The sequence below is a fragment of the Leucopleurus acutus genome (assembly GCF_964270905.1).
Source record: "Leucopleurus acutus genome assembly, chromosome: 12".
Taxonomy (NCBI): domain Eukaryota; kingdom Metazoa; phylum Chordata; class Mammalia; order Artiodactyla; family Delphinidae; genus Leucopleurus; species Leucopleurus acutus.
In genome coordinates this window covers 14003430-14017644 of record NC_139154.1, presented here as the reverse complement: position 1 = coordinate 14017644, position 14215 = coordinate 14003430, and the positions used below count along the sequence as shown (strand labels likewise).

Sequence of the window (14215 nt, the reverse complement as noted above, 5' to 3'; positions counted from 1 at the left end):
AGATCTGTAAAAATACAAACACATGGAGGCTAAACAATACACTACTTAATAACGAAGTGATCACTGAAAAAAATCAAAGAGAGGAAATCAAAAAATACCTAGAAACAAATGCCAGTGGAGACACGACGACCCGAAACCTATGGGATGCAGCAAAAGCACTTCTAAGAGGGAAGTTTATAGCAATACAATCCTACCTTAAGAAACAGGAAACATCTTGAATAAACAACCTAACCTTGCACCTAAAGCAATTAGAGAAAGAAGAACAACAAAACCCCCAAAGTTAGCAGAAGGAAAGAAATCACAAAGATCAGATCAGAAATAAATGAAAAAGAAATGAAGGAAACGAAAGCAAAGATCAATAAAATTAAAGCTGGTTCTTTGAGAAGATAAAATTGAAAAACCATTAGCCAGACTCACCAAGAAATAAAGAGAGAAGACTCAAATCAATAGATTTAGAAATGAAAAAGGAGAAGTAACAACTGACACTGCAGAAATACAAAAGATCATGAGAGATTACTACAAGCAACTCTCTGCCAGTAAAATGGACAACCTGGAAGAAATGGACACATTCTTAGAAATGCACAACCTGCCAAGACTGAATCAGGAAGAAATAGAAAATATGAACAGACCAATCACAAGAACTAATATTGAAACTGTGATTCAAAATCTTCCAACAAACAAAAGCCCAGGACCAGATGGCTTCACAGGCGAATTCTATCAAACATTTAGAGAAGAGAGAACACCTATCCTCAAACTCTGCCAAAACATAGCAGAAGGAAGAACACTCCCAAACTCATTCTACGAGGCCACCATCACCTTGATACCAAAACCAGACAAGGATGTCACAAAGAAAGAAAACTACAGGCCAATATCACTGATGAACATAGATGCAAAAATCCTCAACAAAATACTAGCAAACAGAATCCAACAGCACATTAAAGGGATCATACACCATGATCAAGTGGGGTTTATTCCAGGAATGCAAGGATTCTTCAATATATGCAAATCAATCCATGTGATACACCATATTAACAAATTGAAGGAGAAAAACCATATGATCATCTCAATAGATGCAGAGAAAGCTTTTGACAAAATTCAACACCCATTTATGATAAAAACCCTGCAGAAAGTAGACATAGAGGGAACTTTCCTCAACATAATAAAGGCCATATATGACAAACCCACAGCCAACATCGTCCTCAATGGTGAAAAACTGAAAGCATTTCCACTAAGATCAGGAACAAGACAAGGTTGCCCACTCTCACCACTCTTATTCAACATAGTTTTGGAAGTTTTAGCCACAGCAATCAGAGAAGAAAAGGAAATAAAAGGAGTCCAAATCGGAAAAGAAGTAGTAAAGCTGTCACTGTCTGCGGATGACATGATACTATATGTAGAGAATCCTTAAAGATACTACCATAAAACTACTAGAGCTAATCAATGAATTTGGTAAAGTAGCAGAACACAAAATTAATGCACAGAAATCTCTGGCATTCCTATACACTAATGATGAAAAATCTGGAAGTGAAATCAAGAAAACACTCCCATTTACCATTGAAACAAAAAGAATAAAATACCTAGGGATAAACCTACCTGAGGAGACAAAATACCTGTATGCAGAAAATTATAAGACTCTGATGAAAGAAATTAAAGATGATATAAATAGATAGAGAGGTATACCATGTTCTTGGATTGGAAGAATCAACATTGTGAAAATGACTCTACTACCCAAAGCAATCTACAGATTCAATGTAATCCCTATCAAACTACCACTGGCGGGGCTTCCCTGGTGGCGCAGTGGTTGAGGGTCCGCCTGCAGATGCAGGGGACGCGGGTTCATGCCCCGGTCCGGGAGGATCCCACATGCCATGGAGTGGCTGGGCCCTTGAGCCATGGCCACTGAGCCTGCGCGTCTGGAGCCTGTGCTCCGCAACGGGAGAGGCCACAACAGTGAGAGGCCCGCGTACCGAAAAAAAAAGAAAAAACTACCACTGGCATTTTTCACAGAACTAGAACAAAAAATTTCACAATTTGTATGGAAACACAAAAGACCCCGAATAGCCAAAGCAATTTTGGGAACGAAAAACGGAGCTGGAGGAATCAGGCTCCCTGACTTCAGACTATACTACAAAGCTACAGTAATCAAGACAGTATGGTACTGGCACAAAAACAGAAAGATCAATGGAACAGGATAGAAAGCCCAGAGATAAACCCACGCACATATGGTCACCTTATCTTTTATAAAGGAGGCAGGAACGTACAGTGGAGAAAGGACAGCCTCTTCAATAAGTGATGCTGGGAAAACTGGACAGGTACATATAAAAGTATGAGATTAGAACACTCCTTAACACCATACACAAAAATAAGCTGAAAATGAATTAAAATCCTAAATGTAAGGCCAGAATCTATCAAACGCTTAGAGGAAAACATAGGCAGAACACTCTATGACATAAATCACAGCAAGATCCTTTTTGACCCACCTCCTAGAGTAATGGAAATAAAAACAAAAATATACAAACGGGACCGAATGAAACTTTAAAGCTATTGCACAGCAAAGGAAACCATAAACAAGACAGAAAGACAACTCTCGGAATGGGAGAAAACATTTGCAAACGAAGCAGCTGACAAAGGATTAATCTCCAAAATATACAAGGAGCTCATGTAGCTCAATATCAAAAAAACAAACAACCCAACCCAAAAATGGGTGCAAGACCTAAATACACATTTCTCTGAAGAAGTTATACAGATTGCCAACAAACACATGAAAGGATGCTCAACATCACTAATCATTAGGGAAATGCAAATCAAAACGACAATGAGGTATCACCTCACACCAGTCACCACGGCCATCATCAAAAAATCTACAAACAGTAAATGCCGGAGAGGGTGTGGAGAAAAGGGAACACTCTTGCACTGTTGGTGGGAATGTAAATTGATACAACCACTATGGAGAAGAGTATGGAGGTTTCTTAAAAAACTAAAAATAGAACTATCATACGACCCAGCAATCCCACTACTGGGCATATACCCTAAGGAAACCATAATTCAAAAAGAGACATGTATCACAATGTTCACTGCCGCACTATTTACAATAGCCAGGACATGGAAGCAACCTAAGTGTCCATCAACAGATGAATGGATAAAGAAAATGTAGCACATATATACAATGGAATATTACAGCCATAAAAAGAAACAAAATTGAGTTATTTGCAGTGAGGTGGATGGACCTAGAATCTGTCATACAGAGCGAAGTGAGAAAGAGAAAAACAAATACCATATGCTAACACATATATATGGAATCTTAAAAAAAAAAAAAAAGGTTCTGATGAACCTAGGGGCAGGACAGGAGTAAATACGTAGACGTAGAGAATGGACATGAGGACACGGGGTGGGGGAAGGGGAAGCTGGGACGAAGTGAGAGAGTGGCATGTACATAAATACACGACCAAATGTAAAATAGATAGCTAATGGGAAGCAGCCGCATAGCACAGGGAGATCAGCTCGGTGCTTTGTGACCACCTAGAGGGGTGGGATAGGGAGGGGAGGGAGGCTCAAGAGGGAAGGGATATGGGGATATATGTATACATATAGCTGATTCACTTTGTTATACAGCAGAAACTAAAGCAACATTGTAAAGCAATTAAACGCCAATAAAGATGTAAAAATTTAAAAGTGTATGTGGCTCATAAGATTAAATGGATTAATTCAAGTAAAGTTCTTAGCACAGTTCCTGGGCCAATAGACATTAGCAGGAGCTAGATCTTATAGGCCATGATGAGGGGTTCAGATTGTATGAGAGACAGTTCTAGCGGTAGTACGGAGAAACAAGTAGAAGACAGGCAAGAAGCAGGGATACTAGCTAGAGAGCTTTCGCAAATATTCCGTCAAGAGCTGGTGATAGAGCATGGACCTGGTTAACGGAGTTGGAGGTAGTTCAAGCTTGGAGGAAACTAGAGCAGAGTTCATGGAGGGAAATTATTTAATCTTAGCCTTGAAGGAAGATATTTCCAAGGGAACCTTGGAAAAAAGCACAGATGACATGTCTTGAGCAGTGAATAGTCAATGTGGTAATGGAACAAAAAATGGAAGAGGAAGTTGAAAGATTGAGACCAGAAAAGTGAGTACTTTCAGAGCTTTACTTCACCTGTCTATTTGATGCATAAAAGAGCAGTGAGAGAAATTAATAGAACAGAAAGACATGGCTATGTCTTAGGAGTGACAGAGGAAGACCAATCAGATAAGAGGATCAAAGAAAAAGGGGTTATCAACCATGTAAATATTCTGGTAGGATGAAGATTAATGCCACTGATAACTTGAGGCAGATTCAAATTGTAGCGGCTGAAGACAGATTGCAAGCAACTAAGCAGGTGGGGAAAACTGCAAGTCTTCATTTCACTACAGGCTCTTTCTTGGATTCTAGCAGATAAAGGTAAAGAACTTTAGCTTGAAAAAAGTACTAGGAGTCTAGGAGGGAGTGAAAGTGGCGGAGGCTGACAAAGGGAAAACCAGGACATGACTGTAGGAGAATGCTTGAAGATTAAGATGCAGGGCAAGAGAAAAAAAAAAAAAAAGGTGCTGGAGCTCTGTACCAGAGAATGAACATAAGGTACAGTGTGATCCAAGACAATGATGGAAACCATGCTTTGTGAAAAGAAGGCTATCAAGCTTCAATATGTGTTTTTGCCATGGCAATTTTAGAGACTCATGTTTTTATATAAACACCACACTAAAGAAGGAATATCACAAGTGACTTCATGAATCATCAGAATGAGAATTTGCTCTTGAATGTGAACACTTTACTGAATATAAAATCCTCTAGATAAAGTTTCACTTTTGTAGCAAGGTCTCTTTGATTATAAGATCACTTATAGAAATTAAATCGTTTCACATTATTTTACCTTTTTATTTTCTAAAAATGTGTTAGGTAACATGCAGAAAATATGTGAACTTCGGGGTTACCTAGAGTCTTAAATTTCTTTGAGTAAATAGGAAATAGACTCTGGAAGTAGCTATAATGAATACCTGTTATATGGCTGCCCAGTATCTATTTTTCTTCCTTCTTGGAGTAATAGCCTGAATTTCTTTTCAACACCTACCCCGTACCTCCATTCTCACCGTTGTGATTTAGATAGAAAATGGGCCTCACCTGCCCCAGAGAAAGGCCCTGACTCATAGAGCCAATCTGAACGTGCCATCTCTGAATGTTTTGGAATTGGCATGATTACCTAAGTTGGACCAATCAGTGACTCTTAGACACTTTCGCTGAATATATGATATAGATTCTCTTTGTTTCACAAAAAGGATTCATGTAATCCTTAGAGTTCCTCAAAGTCAGTTTAGGATTATGAACTGGGGGGTGGAGGGGAGGGAGTGAGTTTGTCCAAAAACAGTCAACACCAGGGAAGTGACAGTTAAAAACTGAAAGAAACTAGGTTCTAAGTCACATTATGTGAGCTTCTAGTCTCACTCCTAGCAACATGTATCTCTGTAGTTTCAAAGGAAGTTAATTGGTTCATTCTATGTAAGCCATTCTCAGTTGGGTTTTTCTATTACTTGCTGTACTTGAAAGCTTCCTAGGTGACAGAATCTGTGATCTAGACCCTAAAGCCTATGTGTCACTTTTCCATCAGCTGTCAGGATGTTGGTGAACTCGTCTATGGAAATAGATGTCATTTTTATGAAAAGTGAGCATTTTGGGACCCTTATATATGTTGTATCGGTTCTTTAAAACGTTTAGTTTTACAGAGAAACTTTTTGTTTTATAATAAAGATATTCAACTCACCATGAAAAGCATAAGAGACTTAGAAAAATAACTAAAACCTGCTTATAGTTGAAGGCCCAACTACACAAAAGTTGGATTTGAAGGTTGTCCCTTATCTATTTTCTGACAGCAAATGTTGCAGGATTGTTTGTTTATATTAATGTAAGTTTCAATATATGTTAATTATGAATAGAACAAGCCTAGAAAGTGATAAAACCAATTCACACTCAACTTGTCAAAAGAAATAGTAATAAGCTTCTTCCCTTAAGTGAAGCATGTTAACCTCTTCCCCACCCAGGTTCTAAAGTAATTCATAAGCAGACAAGAGGTATGTGGAACATGATGTATTATCTTTATTACTAATAACACTCATTCTCTAATTTCAGCCTTATATCTGTGTAAAAGAGGGCTTCCTTACACTGAGCCCCATAATGATACAGACATACGCATCCAGCTGCAGACAGCACTGGACCCAGACTGTTTTGCCGCCTGCCCTTGTAAGACTTATGGAGAAATGGGGCCCAATGCATGCTTTCTGTGAGCAGCTTATTCCCAAAGAGAGGGGAGAAAGTGCTACTCATGCTCACTTCTTTGTCCCAAACTCAAGCACGTCATCACACCTCTACCAATCTAGGTCCAACCAGGAGACGGAACACGGTAAATTTAACCAGAATTGTTAAGCTATAATAGAGTGAAATACAATTACCCCTCTGTATCCACGGGTTCTGCACCCCGGATTCAACCAACCATAAATTGAATTGCAGTAGATTGAATCCTCGGATGCAGAATCCTCCAATGTGGAGCCCCGGAGTACTGAGGGCAGACTGTACTACTCCATTTTATATAAGAGACTTCAGCAATCGCAGGGGACTGGGGGGGCAGGGGGAGCCTTAGAACCAATTCCTTGCTCATGCTGAGGGATGACTGCGTGTTGAGAACTCTTAACAGTACCCTAGGGCAGAGGGACAGTACCCAAGGAAAGGCAAGCTTGGAAGAGGATCCCCCTCTGGCATTCATACCTCTGATGGAATAAAATGTAAAGGCAGGACAAAAAAAATTAAACACAGAATTCTGTTCGGGCCTTCTCTCTCCCTAATGCCCAGTGTGCATCTGCATTACACATTAAGCAGACCTCCTCAAATCTTCACGATCTAAAACAGAGAGAGATGATAAGTATTTTAGCTACTCAAAACTTGAAAGAGATACTTGTTATATATCTTCTCGCCGTAGATCAGAGAGAGAGCGAAGGCGGAGCAGGTCTCGTTTAAATCTGACAGAGGTTCTAGAACTATTTCATCCTATTCTCGGTCAGAACGATCCCATTATGACGACTCTCATTATGATGGTCGTTACCATAGGAGTTCCCCTTATCGAGAGGGCACGCTAGTCTCAGCCATACACAGATAACAGGTCAAGACAAAGTTCTGACTTGGATGGTTAGTACAAGAAGACATACTCAAGGCGCACCTCGTCTCCTCCTTGCTCTTACAGAGACCTAAGGACGCCATCCTCCTATTCTAAATCTGATGGAGACTGTAAAACTGAGTCCTCTTACTTAGAGATGGAAGAAAGAGGAAAGGATTCTTCAAAATTAGAAGGCGAATCCAAAAGGACTTCAGAAAATGAAGCAATGAAAAGATGTTATTCTCCCACTAATGAACAGGGATTCCGACGCGGGTCATCATATTCCAAGCACGGTAAGAGTGCTTCCCGTTATAAATCTGCCCCCTTCAAAACCTGCACCCAAGTCTGATAAATTTAAAAATTCTTTCTGTTGTACAGAATTGAATGAGGAAATCAAACAGTCTCATTCTTTTAGTTTACAGACTCCTCGTTCAAAAGGTAGTGAATTAAGAGTGATTAGTAAAGTTCCTGAAAGAGAGAAGATTGGGTCTCCTTCTCCATCAAATCGATTAAATGATTCACCTACTTTTAAAAAGCTAGATGAATCACCTGTTTCTAAGTCTGAATTTATAGGACATGATTGCCGTGATAGTATTAAGGAATTAGACTCTTTATGTAAAGTGAAGAATGATCAATTAAGAAGTTATTGTCCCACCGAATTTAATATAAACGGATCTCCTGGGGCAGAATCTGATTTGGCAACATTTTGCACTTCTAAACGTGACACTGTTTTGATGTCTTCTGATGATAGTGTGACTGGATCAGAGGTATCCCCTTTGGTCAAAACGTGCATGCTTTCATCAAATGGATTTCAAAACATTAATAGATGTAAAGAAAAAGACTTGGATGATACTCGCATGCAGCACAGCAAGTCAGAAAGCCCATTTAGAGAAACAGAACCTCCAGTGTCGCCACACCAGGATCAACTAATATCTTTGCCAGTTATGACTATAGATTATTCCAAAACAATAGTTAAAGAACCAGTTGATGTGAGAGTTTCTTGCTGTAAAACCAAAGATTCAGATATATACTGTACTTCAAACGACAACCCCCCTTCTTTGTGTCATTCCGGAGCTGAAAATACTGAGCCTTTAGTAACGAATATTTCTTCAAGTAGCTTCATGGATGTGCATTTGAAATCAAAAACAGTTATATGTGATAATGGAAGTCTGACAGATCAGCACTCAGAATTTGCATGTGGAGAATATAAGCAGAGTGTTGGTAGTACTAGTTCAGCTTCTATTAATCATTTTGATGATTTATATCCACCTACAGGGAGCTCATGTATTGCTTCATCTCTTCAGAGTCTTCCACCAGGGACAAACGTAGACGGTTTAACTCTCTTGCAATGTGGAGAGAATACATCTCCAGTTTTGGATGCTGTGCTGAAGAGTAAAAGCTCAGAGTTTTTAAAGCATGCAGAGAAAGAAATAATAGAAGTAGCTAGTGGCCTTCCTGATTCAGGAAGAGGATTTGCTTCCTGGGAAAACAGGCATAATAATGGACTATCTGGGAAATGTGTGCAAAAGGCTCAAGAAGAAGGGAACTCCATACTGCCTGATAAAAGAGGAAGACCAGAAATCTCTTTAGATGAAGACGGTGGAAGAGGACAGGCACATACTTCTGATGACTCAGAAGTTGTATTTTCTTCTTGTGCTTTGAATTTAATCATGGAGGACAGTGATGGTGTAACAAATACCTTAAAATGTAGTGGTCATGCCTCAGAGATTGTATCCACTGTCCATGAAGATTATTCTGGTTCTTCCGAAAGTTCAAGTGATTCGGAAGATACAGATTCTGATGATAGCAGTATTCCAAGAAACCATCTTCAGTCTATGGTGGTTGTGCCAAAGAATTCTACTTTGCCCATGGAAGAAACAAGTCCTTGTTCTTCTCAGAGCAGTCAAAGTTACAGACGCTATTCTGACCACTGGGAAGATGAGCGATTGGAGCCAAGGAGGCATTCATATGAGGAAAAATTTGAGAGCATAGCAAGTAAAGCCTGTCCTCAAACTGAGAAGTTCTTCTTTCATAAAGCAACAGAGAAGAATTCAGAAATCTCTTTTACACAGCCCATCCAAAAACAGATAGATAATCACCTGTCTGAAATTGCTCATCCTCAGAGGGATGGTGTTGATAGTACAAGTCATACAGACATAAAATCTGACCCTCTAGGTCATCCAAATTCTGAGGAAGCAGTGAAAGCCAAAGTAACTTCTAGGCAGCAAGAAGAGCTGCCAGTTTATTCTCCTGATGATTCTGAAGATGTCTCAAGTAAGTCTCGGCAACAGACCACTTTCCCTAACAGGCCAGATAGTAGACTGGGAAAAACACAGTCAAATTTTTCTTCTTGTGAGATCTCCCGAGTGGATGGTTTCCGTTCATCATCGGAAGAGCTCAGAAACCTAGGGTGGGACTTCTCTCAACAAGAAAAGCCTACTACCACATATCAGCAACCTGACAGCAGCTATGGAGCCTGTGGTGGACACAAGTATCAGCAAAGTGCAGAACAGTATAGTGGGACATGTAATTACTGGCAAGCCAATGGCTACTGGGATCCAAGATCAGCAGGTAGACCGCTTGGAACTGGGGTTGTGTATGATCGAATTCAAGGGCAGGTACCAGATTCCTTAACAGATGACCATGAAGAGGAGGAGAATTGGGATCAACGTGGAGGATCTCGCTTTTCAGGCCAGTCCAATAAATTTTTTCTGTCCCTTCAGAAGGACAAGGGGTCCGTGCAAGCACCTGAAATAAGCAGCAATTCCATTAAGGACTCTTTAGCTGTGAGTGAGGAGAAAGATCTTTCAAAAAACTTAGAACAAAATGATAGGAAAGATAGAGGGCCTCTTAAAAAAAGGAGACAGGAATTGGAGAGTGATTCTGAGAGTGATGGTGAGCTTCAGGACAGAAAGAAAGTTAGAGTGGAGGTAGAGCAGGGAGAGACAGCAGTGCCTCTAGGCTCAGGATCGGTTGGGCCTTCATGTGTCATGGAGGACTTCAGGGACCCGGAGCGGTGGAAGGAATGTGCCAAACAAGGGAAGATGCCTTCTTACTTTGATCTGATTGAAGAAAATGTTTATTTAACAGAAAGAAAGAAGAATAAATCCCATCGGGATTTTAAGCGAATGCAGTGTGAGTGTACACCTCTTTCTAAAGATGAAAGAGCTCAAGGTGAAATAGCATGTGGGGAAGATTGTCTTAATCGTCTCCTCATGATTGAATGTTCGTCTCGTTGTCCAAATGGGGATTATTGTTCCAATAGACGATTTCAAAGAAAACAGCATGCAGATGTGGAAGTCATACTCACAGAAAAGAAAGGCTGGGGCTTGAGAGCTGTTAAAGACCTTCCTTCAAACACCTTCGTCCTGGAATATTGTGGAGAGGTACTTGATCATAAAGAGTTTAAGGCCCGGGTAAAGGAGTATGCACGAAACAGAAACATCCACTACTATTTCATGGCCCTGAAGAATGATGAGATAATAGATGCCACTCAGAAAGGAAATTGCTCCCGGTTCATGAATCACAGCTGTGAACCAAACTGTGAGACTCAAAAATGGACTGTGAACGGACAACTGAGAGTTGGGATTTTTACCACCAAACTGATTCCTTCAGGCTCAGAGTTAACATTTGACTATCGGTTCCAGAGATATGGCAAGGAAGCACAGAGATGTTTCTGTGGGTCGGCTAATTGCCGGGGTTACCTGGGAGGAGAGAACAGAGTCAGCCTCAGAGCAGCAGGAGGGAAAATGAAGAAAGAACGATCTTGGAAGAAGGATTCGGTGGATGGAGAGCTAGAAGCTCTGATGGAGAATGGTGAGGGTCTCTCTGATAAAAACCAGGTGCTCAGCTTATCCTGGCTAATGGTTAGAATTGAGACTTTGGAACAGAAACTTACCTGTCTCAAGCTCATACAGAACACACATTCACAGTCTTGCCTGAAGTCCTTTCTGGAACATCATGGGCTGCCTTTGTTGTGGACCTGGATGGCAGAGCTACGTGATGGCCGGGAAAGTAACCAGAAGCTTCAGGAAGAGATTATAAAGACTTTGGAACATTTACCCATTCCTGCTAAAAGTATGTTGGAGGAAAGCAAAGTGCTTCCTATTATTCAACGTTGGTCTCAAACCAAGACTGCTGTCCCTCAGCTGAGTGAAGGAGATGGGTATTCTAGCGAGAATACATCACGTGCTCACACACCGCTCAACACACCTGATCCTTCCACCAAGCTGAGCATAGAAGCTGACACAGACACCCCCAAGAAGCTAATGTTTCGCAGACTTAAAATTACAAGTGAAAATGGCATGGACAGTGTGATCTCTGATGCTACCAGTGAGCTAGAAGGCAAGGATGGCAAAGAGGACCTTGACCAATTAGAAAACGTCCCTATAGAAGAAAAGGAACAACAGCTACTCACACAACAGCTGCCTGAATCTAAAGTTGATAGTGACATTGCTGTGGAGGCCATTAAGCTACCCACATCTGAACCAGAGGCTGACACTGAAATAGAGCCTAAAGAGACCAATGGCACAAAACTAGACGAACCTATTGCTGAGGAAACACCATCCCAAGATGAAGAGGAGGGTGTATCTGATGTGGAGAGTGAGAGGAGCCAGGAACAGCCACATAAAACAGTAGATATAAGTGATTTGGCCACCAAGCTCCTGGACAGTTGGAAAGACCTAGAGGAGGTATATCAAATTCCAAAGAAAAGGCGAACTGAAAAGGAGAGCACAGTAACCAAACGAGGAAGGGATGCTATTGGCTTCAGAGATCAAACAGTTGCCCCAAAGACTCCTAACAGGTCAAGAGAGAGAGACCCAGACAAACACACTCAAAATAAAGAGAAAAGGAAACGAAGGGGCTCCCTCTCCCCACCACCTTCTGCCTACGAGCGGGGAACAAAAAGGCCAGGTGGCAGATATGATACACCAACTTCTAAAAAGAAAGTACGAATTCAAGATCACAATCAACTTTCTACAGAGGAGCATCGAAAGTTGTTTGAGCAGGAGGTAGCTCAGCGGGAGGTTCAAAAAAAACAGCAGCAGATGCAGAACCTGGGAGTGACGTCTCCACTGCCCTGTGACTCTCTTGGCTACCATGCCCCTCATCACCCCTTTGCTGGCTACCCACCAGGTTACCCCATGCAGGCCTGTGTGGATCCTAGCAATCTTAATGCTGGAAAGGTGCTCCTCCCCACACCCAGCATGGATCCTGTGTGTTCTCCTTCTCCTTATGATCATTCTCAGCCCTTGGTGGGACATTCTACAGAACCCCTTGCTGCCCCTCCACCTGTGCCAGTGGTGCCACATGTGGCAGCCCCTATGGAAGTTTCCAGTTCACAGTATGTGGCCCAAAGTGATGGTGTGGTACACCAAGACTCCAGGGTCACCGTCCTGCCAGTGCCAGCCCCAGGCCCAGTCCAGGGACAGAAGTATGGTGTTTGGGATTCAAACCAACAGTCCGTGAGTGTACAGCAGCAGTACTCTCCTGCACAGTCTCAAGCAACCTTATATCACCAAGGACAGGCTGGTCCAACTGTCTATGGTGTGACGTCACCCTATTCACAGACAACTCCACCAGTTGTACAGAGTTATGCCCAGCCAAGTCTTCAGTACATCCAGGGACAACAGATTCTCACAGCTCACCCACAAGGAGTGGTGGTACAGCCAGCCACAGCCATGACTACAATAGTTGCACCAGGGCAGCCTCAGCCCTTACAGCCACCTGAAAAGGTTGTGACAGATAACCTCTTGGATTTACCACCCCCATCTCCTCCCAAACCAAAAACCATTGTCTTACCTCCCAACTGGAAGACAGCCCAAGACCCAGAAGGGAAGATTTACTACTCCCATGTGATCACAAGGCAGATTCAGTGGGATCCTCCTACTTGGGAAAGCCCAGGAGAGGATGCCAGCCTTGACCATGAAGCTGAGATGGACCTGGGAACCCCAACATACGATGAAAATCCCATGAAGACCTCAAAAAAGCCTAAGACAGCAGAAGCAGACGCCTCCAGTGAGCTGGCTGAGAAAAGCAAACAAGTATTCAGAAAAGAGATGTCCCAGTTCATCGTCCAGTGCCTGAACCCTTACTGGAAACCTGACTGCAAAGTGGGAAGAATTACCACAACTGAAGATTTCAAACACCTAGCTCGCAAGCTGACTCACGGCGTTATGAATAAGGAGCTGAAGTACTGTAAGAACCCCAAGGACCTGGAGTGCAATGAGGATGTGAGACACAAAACCAAGGAGTACATTAAGAAGTACATGCAGAAGTTTGGGGCCGTTTACAAACCCAAACGGGACACTGAATTAGAGTGACCTTCAGGGCCAGGGTGGGAGGACGGGCAAGCTGGTAGGAGAGACTCTGGGGAGAAGAAATCCCATGGGCCCTCTCTCCCCACCCCACTGTCAGGGCTGTGCTACTGATGACACATCACCCTGGGGAATTCAAACCTGCAGAATGAGCTCACAAAAATGAGGTCCATCTACAACAAGTGGTCCCTGGTTGAGAGCTGTCGGTAGAGGCCATCTGAGGCAAGGGTTTAGGCCCTTGAGACCTTCCCTTCCGAGACCCCGGCCAGGCCTGACCCCACTCTCAAGGCTGGGTCTCCTCCTTGGCGGTGATGTCAGCGCACAGACTCATGCGCATCCCCACCCACGACCCCTTACCCTGACGTTCTGTATTATATTTTAATGTATATGTGAATATATTGAAAATAATTTGTCTTTCCTGGTTTTTGGCTTTTGTTTTGCTTTTAAGCCTCTGCGTGCTAGGATCACAGAAGGCTTTGTAAGGATGGTTTAAGTTCTCCTGCAAGGTTTAATGTGTTATCATGTAAATATTCCAGAGCAGCCTGCCTTGTGGTTTCGGCCAGCCTTGTGCTATGTTGATAAGATTGATTTACTGCTTAAAATCACTTTACTTGGGCTTCCCTGGTGGCACAGTGGTTGAGAGTCCGCCTGCCGAAGCAGGGAACACGGGTTCGTGCCCCGGTCCGGGAGGATCCCACATGCCGCGGAGCGGCTGGGCCTGTGAGCCATGGC

At 42.4% G+C, this 14215-nt stretch overlaps 1 protein-coding gene across 1 annotated transcript; it reads left to right on the top strand.

The window, feature by feature from the left end:
- Nucleotides 1-6286: 6286 nt before the first annotated feature.
- On the top strand, nt 6287-13489 carry LOC309970192 (histone-lysine N-methyltransferase SETD2-like; the record flags this gene model as incomplete). The annotated part of the gene is given in 6 exon segments (XM_082852456.1): nt 6287-6419; nt 6890-7024; nt 7027-7147; nt 7149-7200; nt 7204-7488; nt 7490-13489. Coding segments are annotated over 6 exon segments (6726 nt in total).
- Nucleotides 13490-14215: the final 726 nt, after the last annotated feature.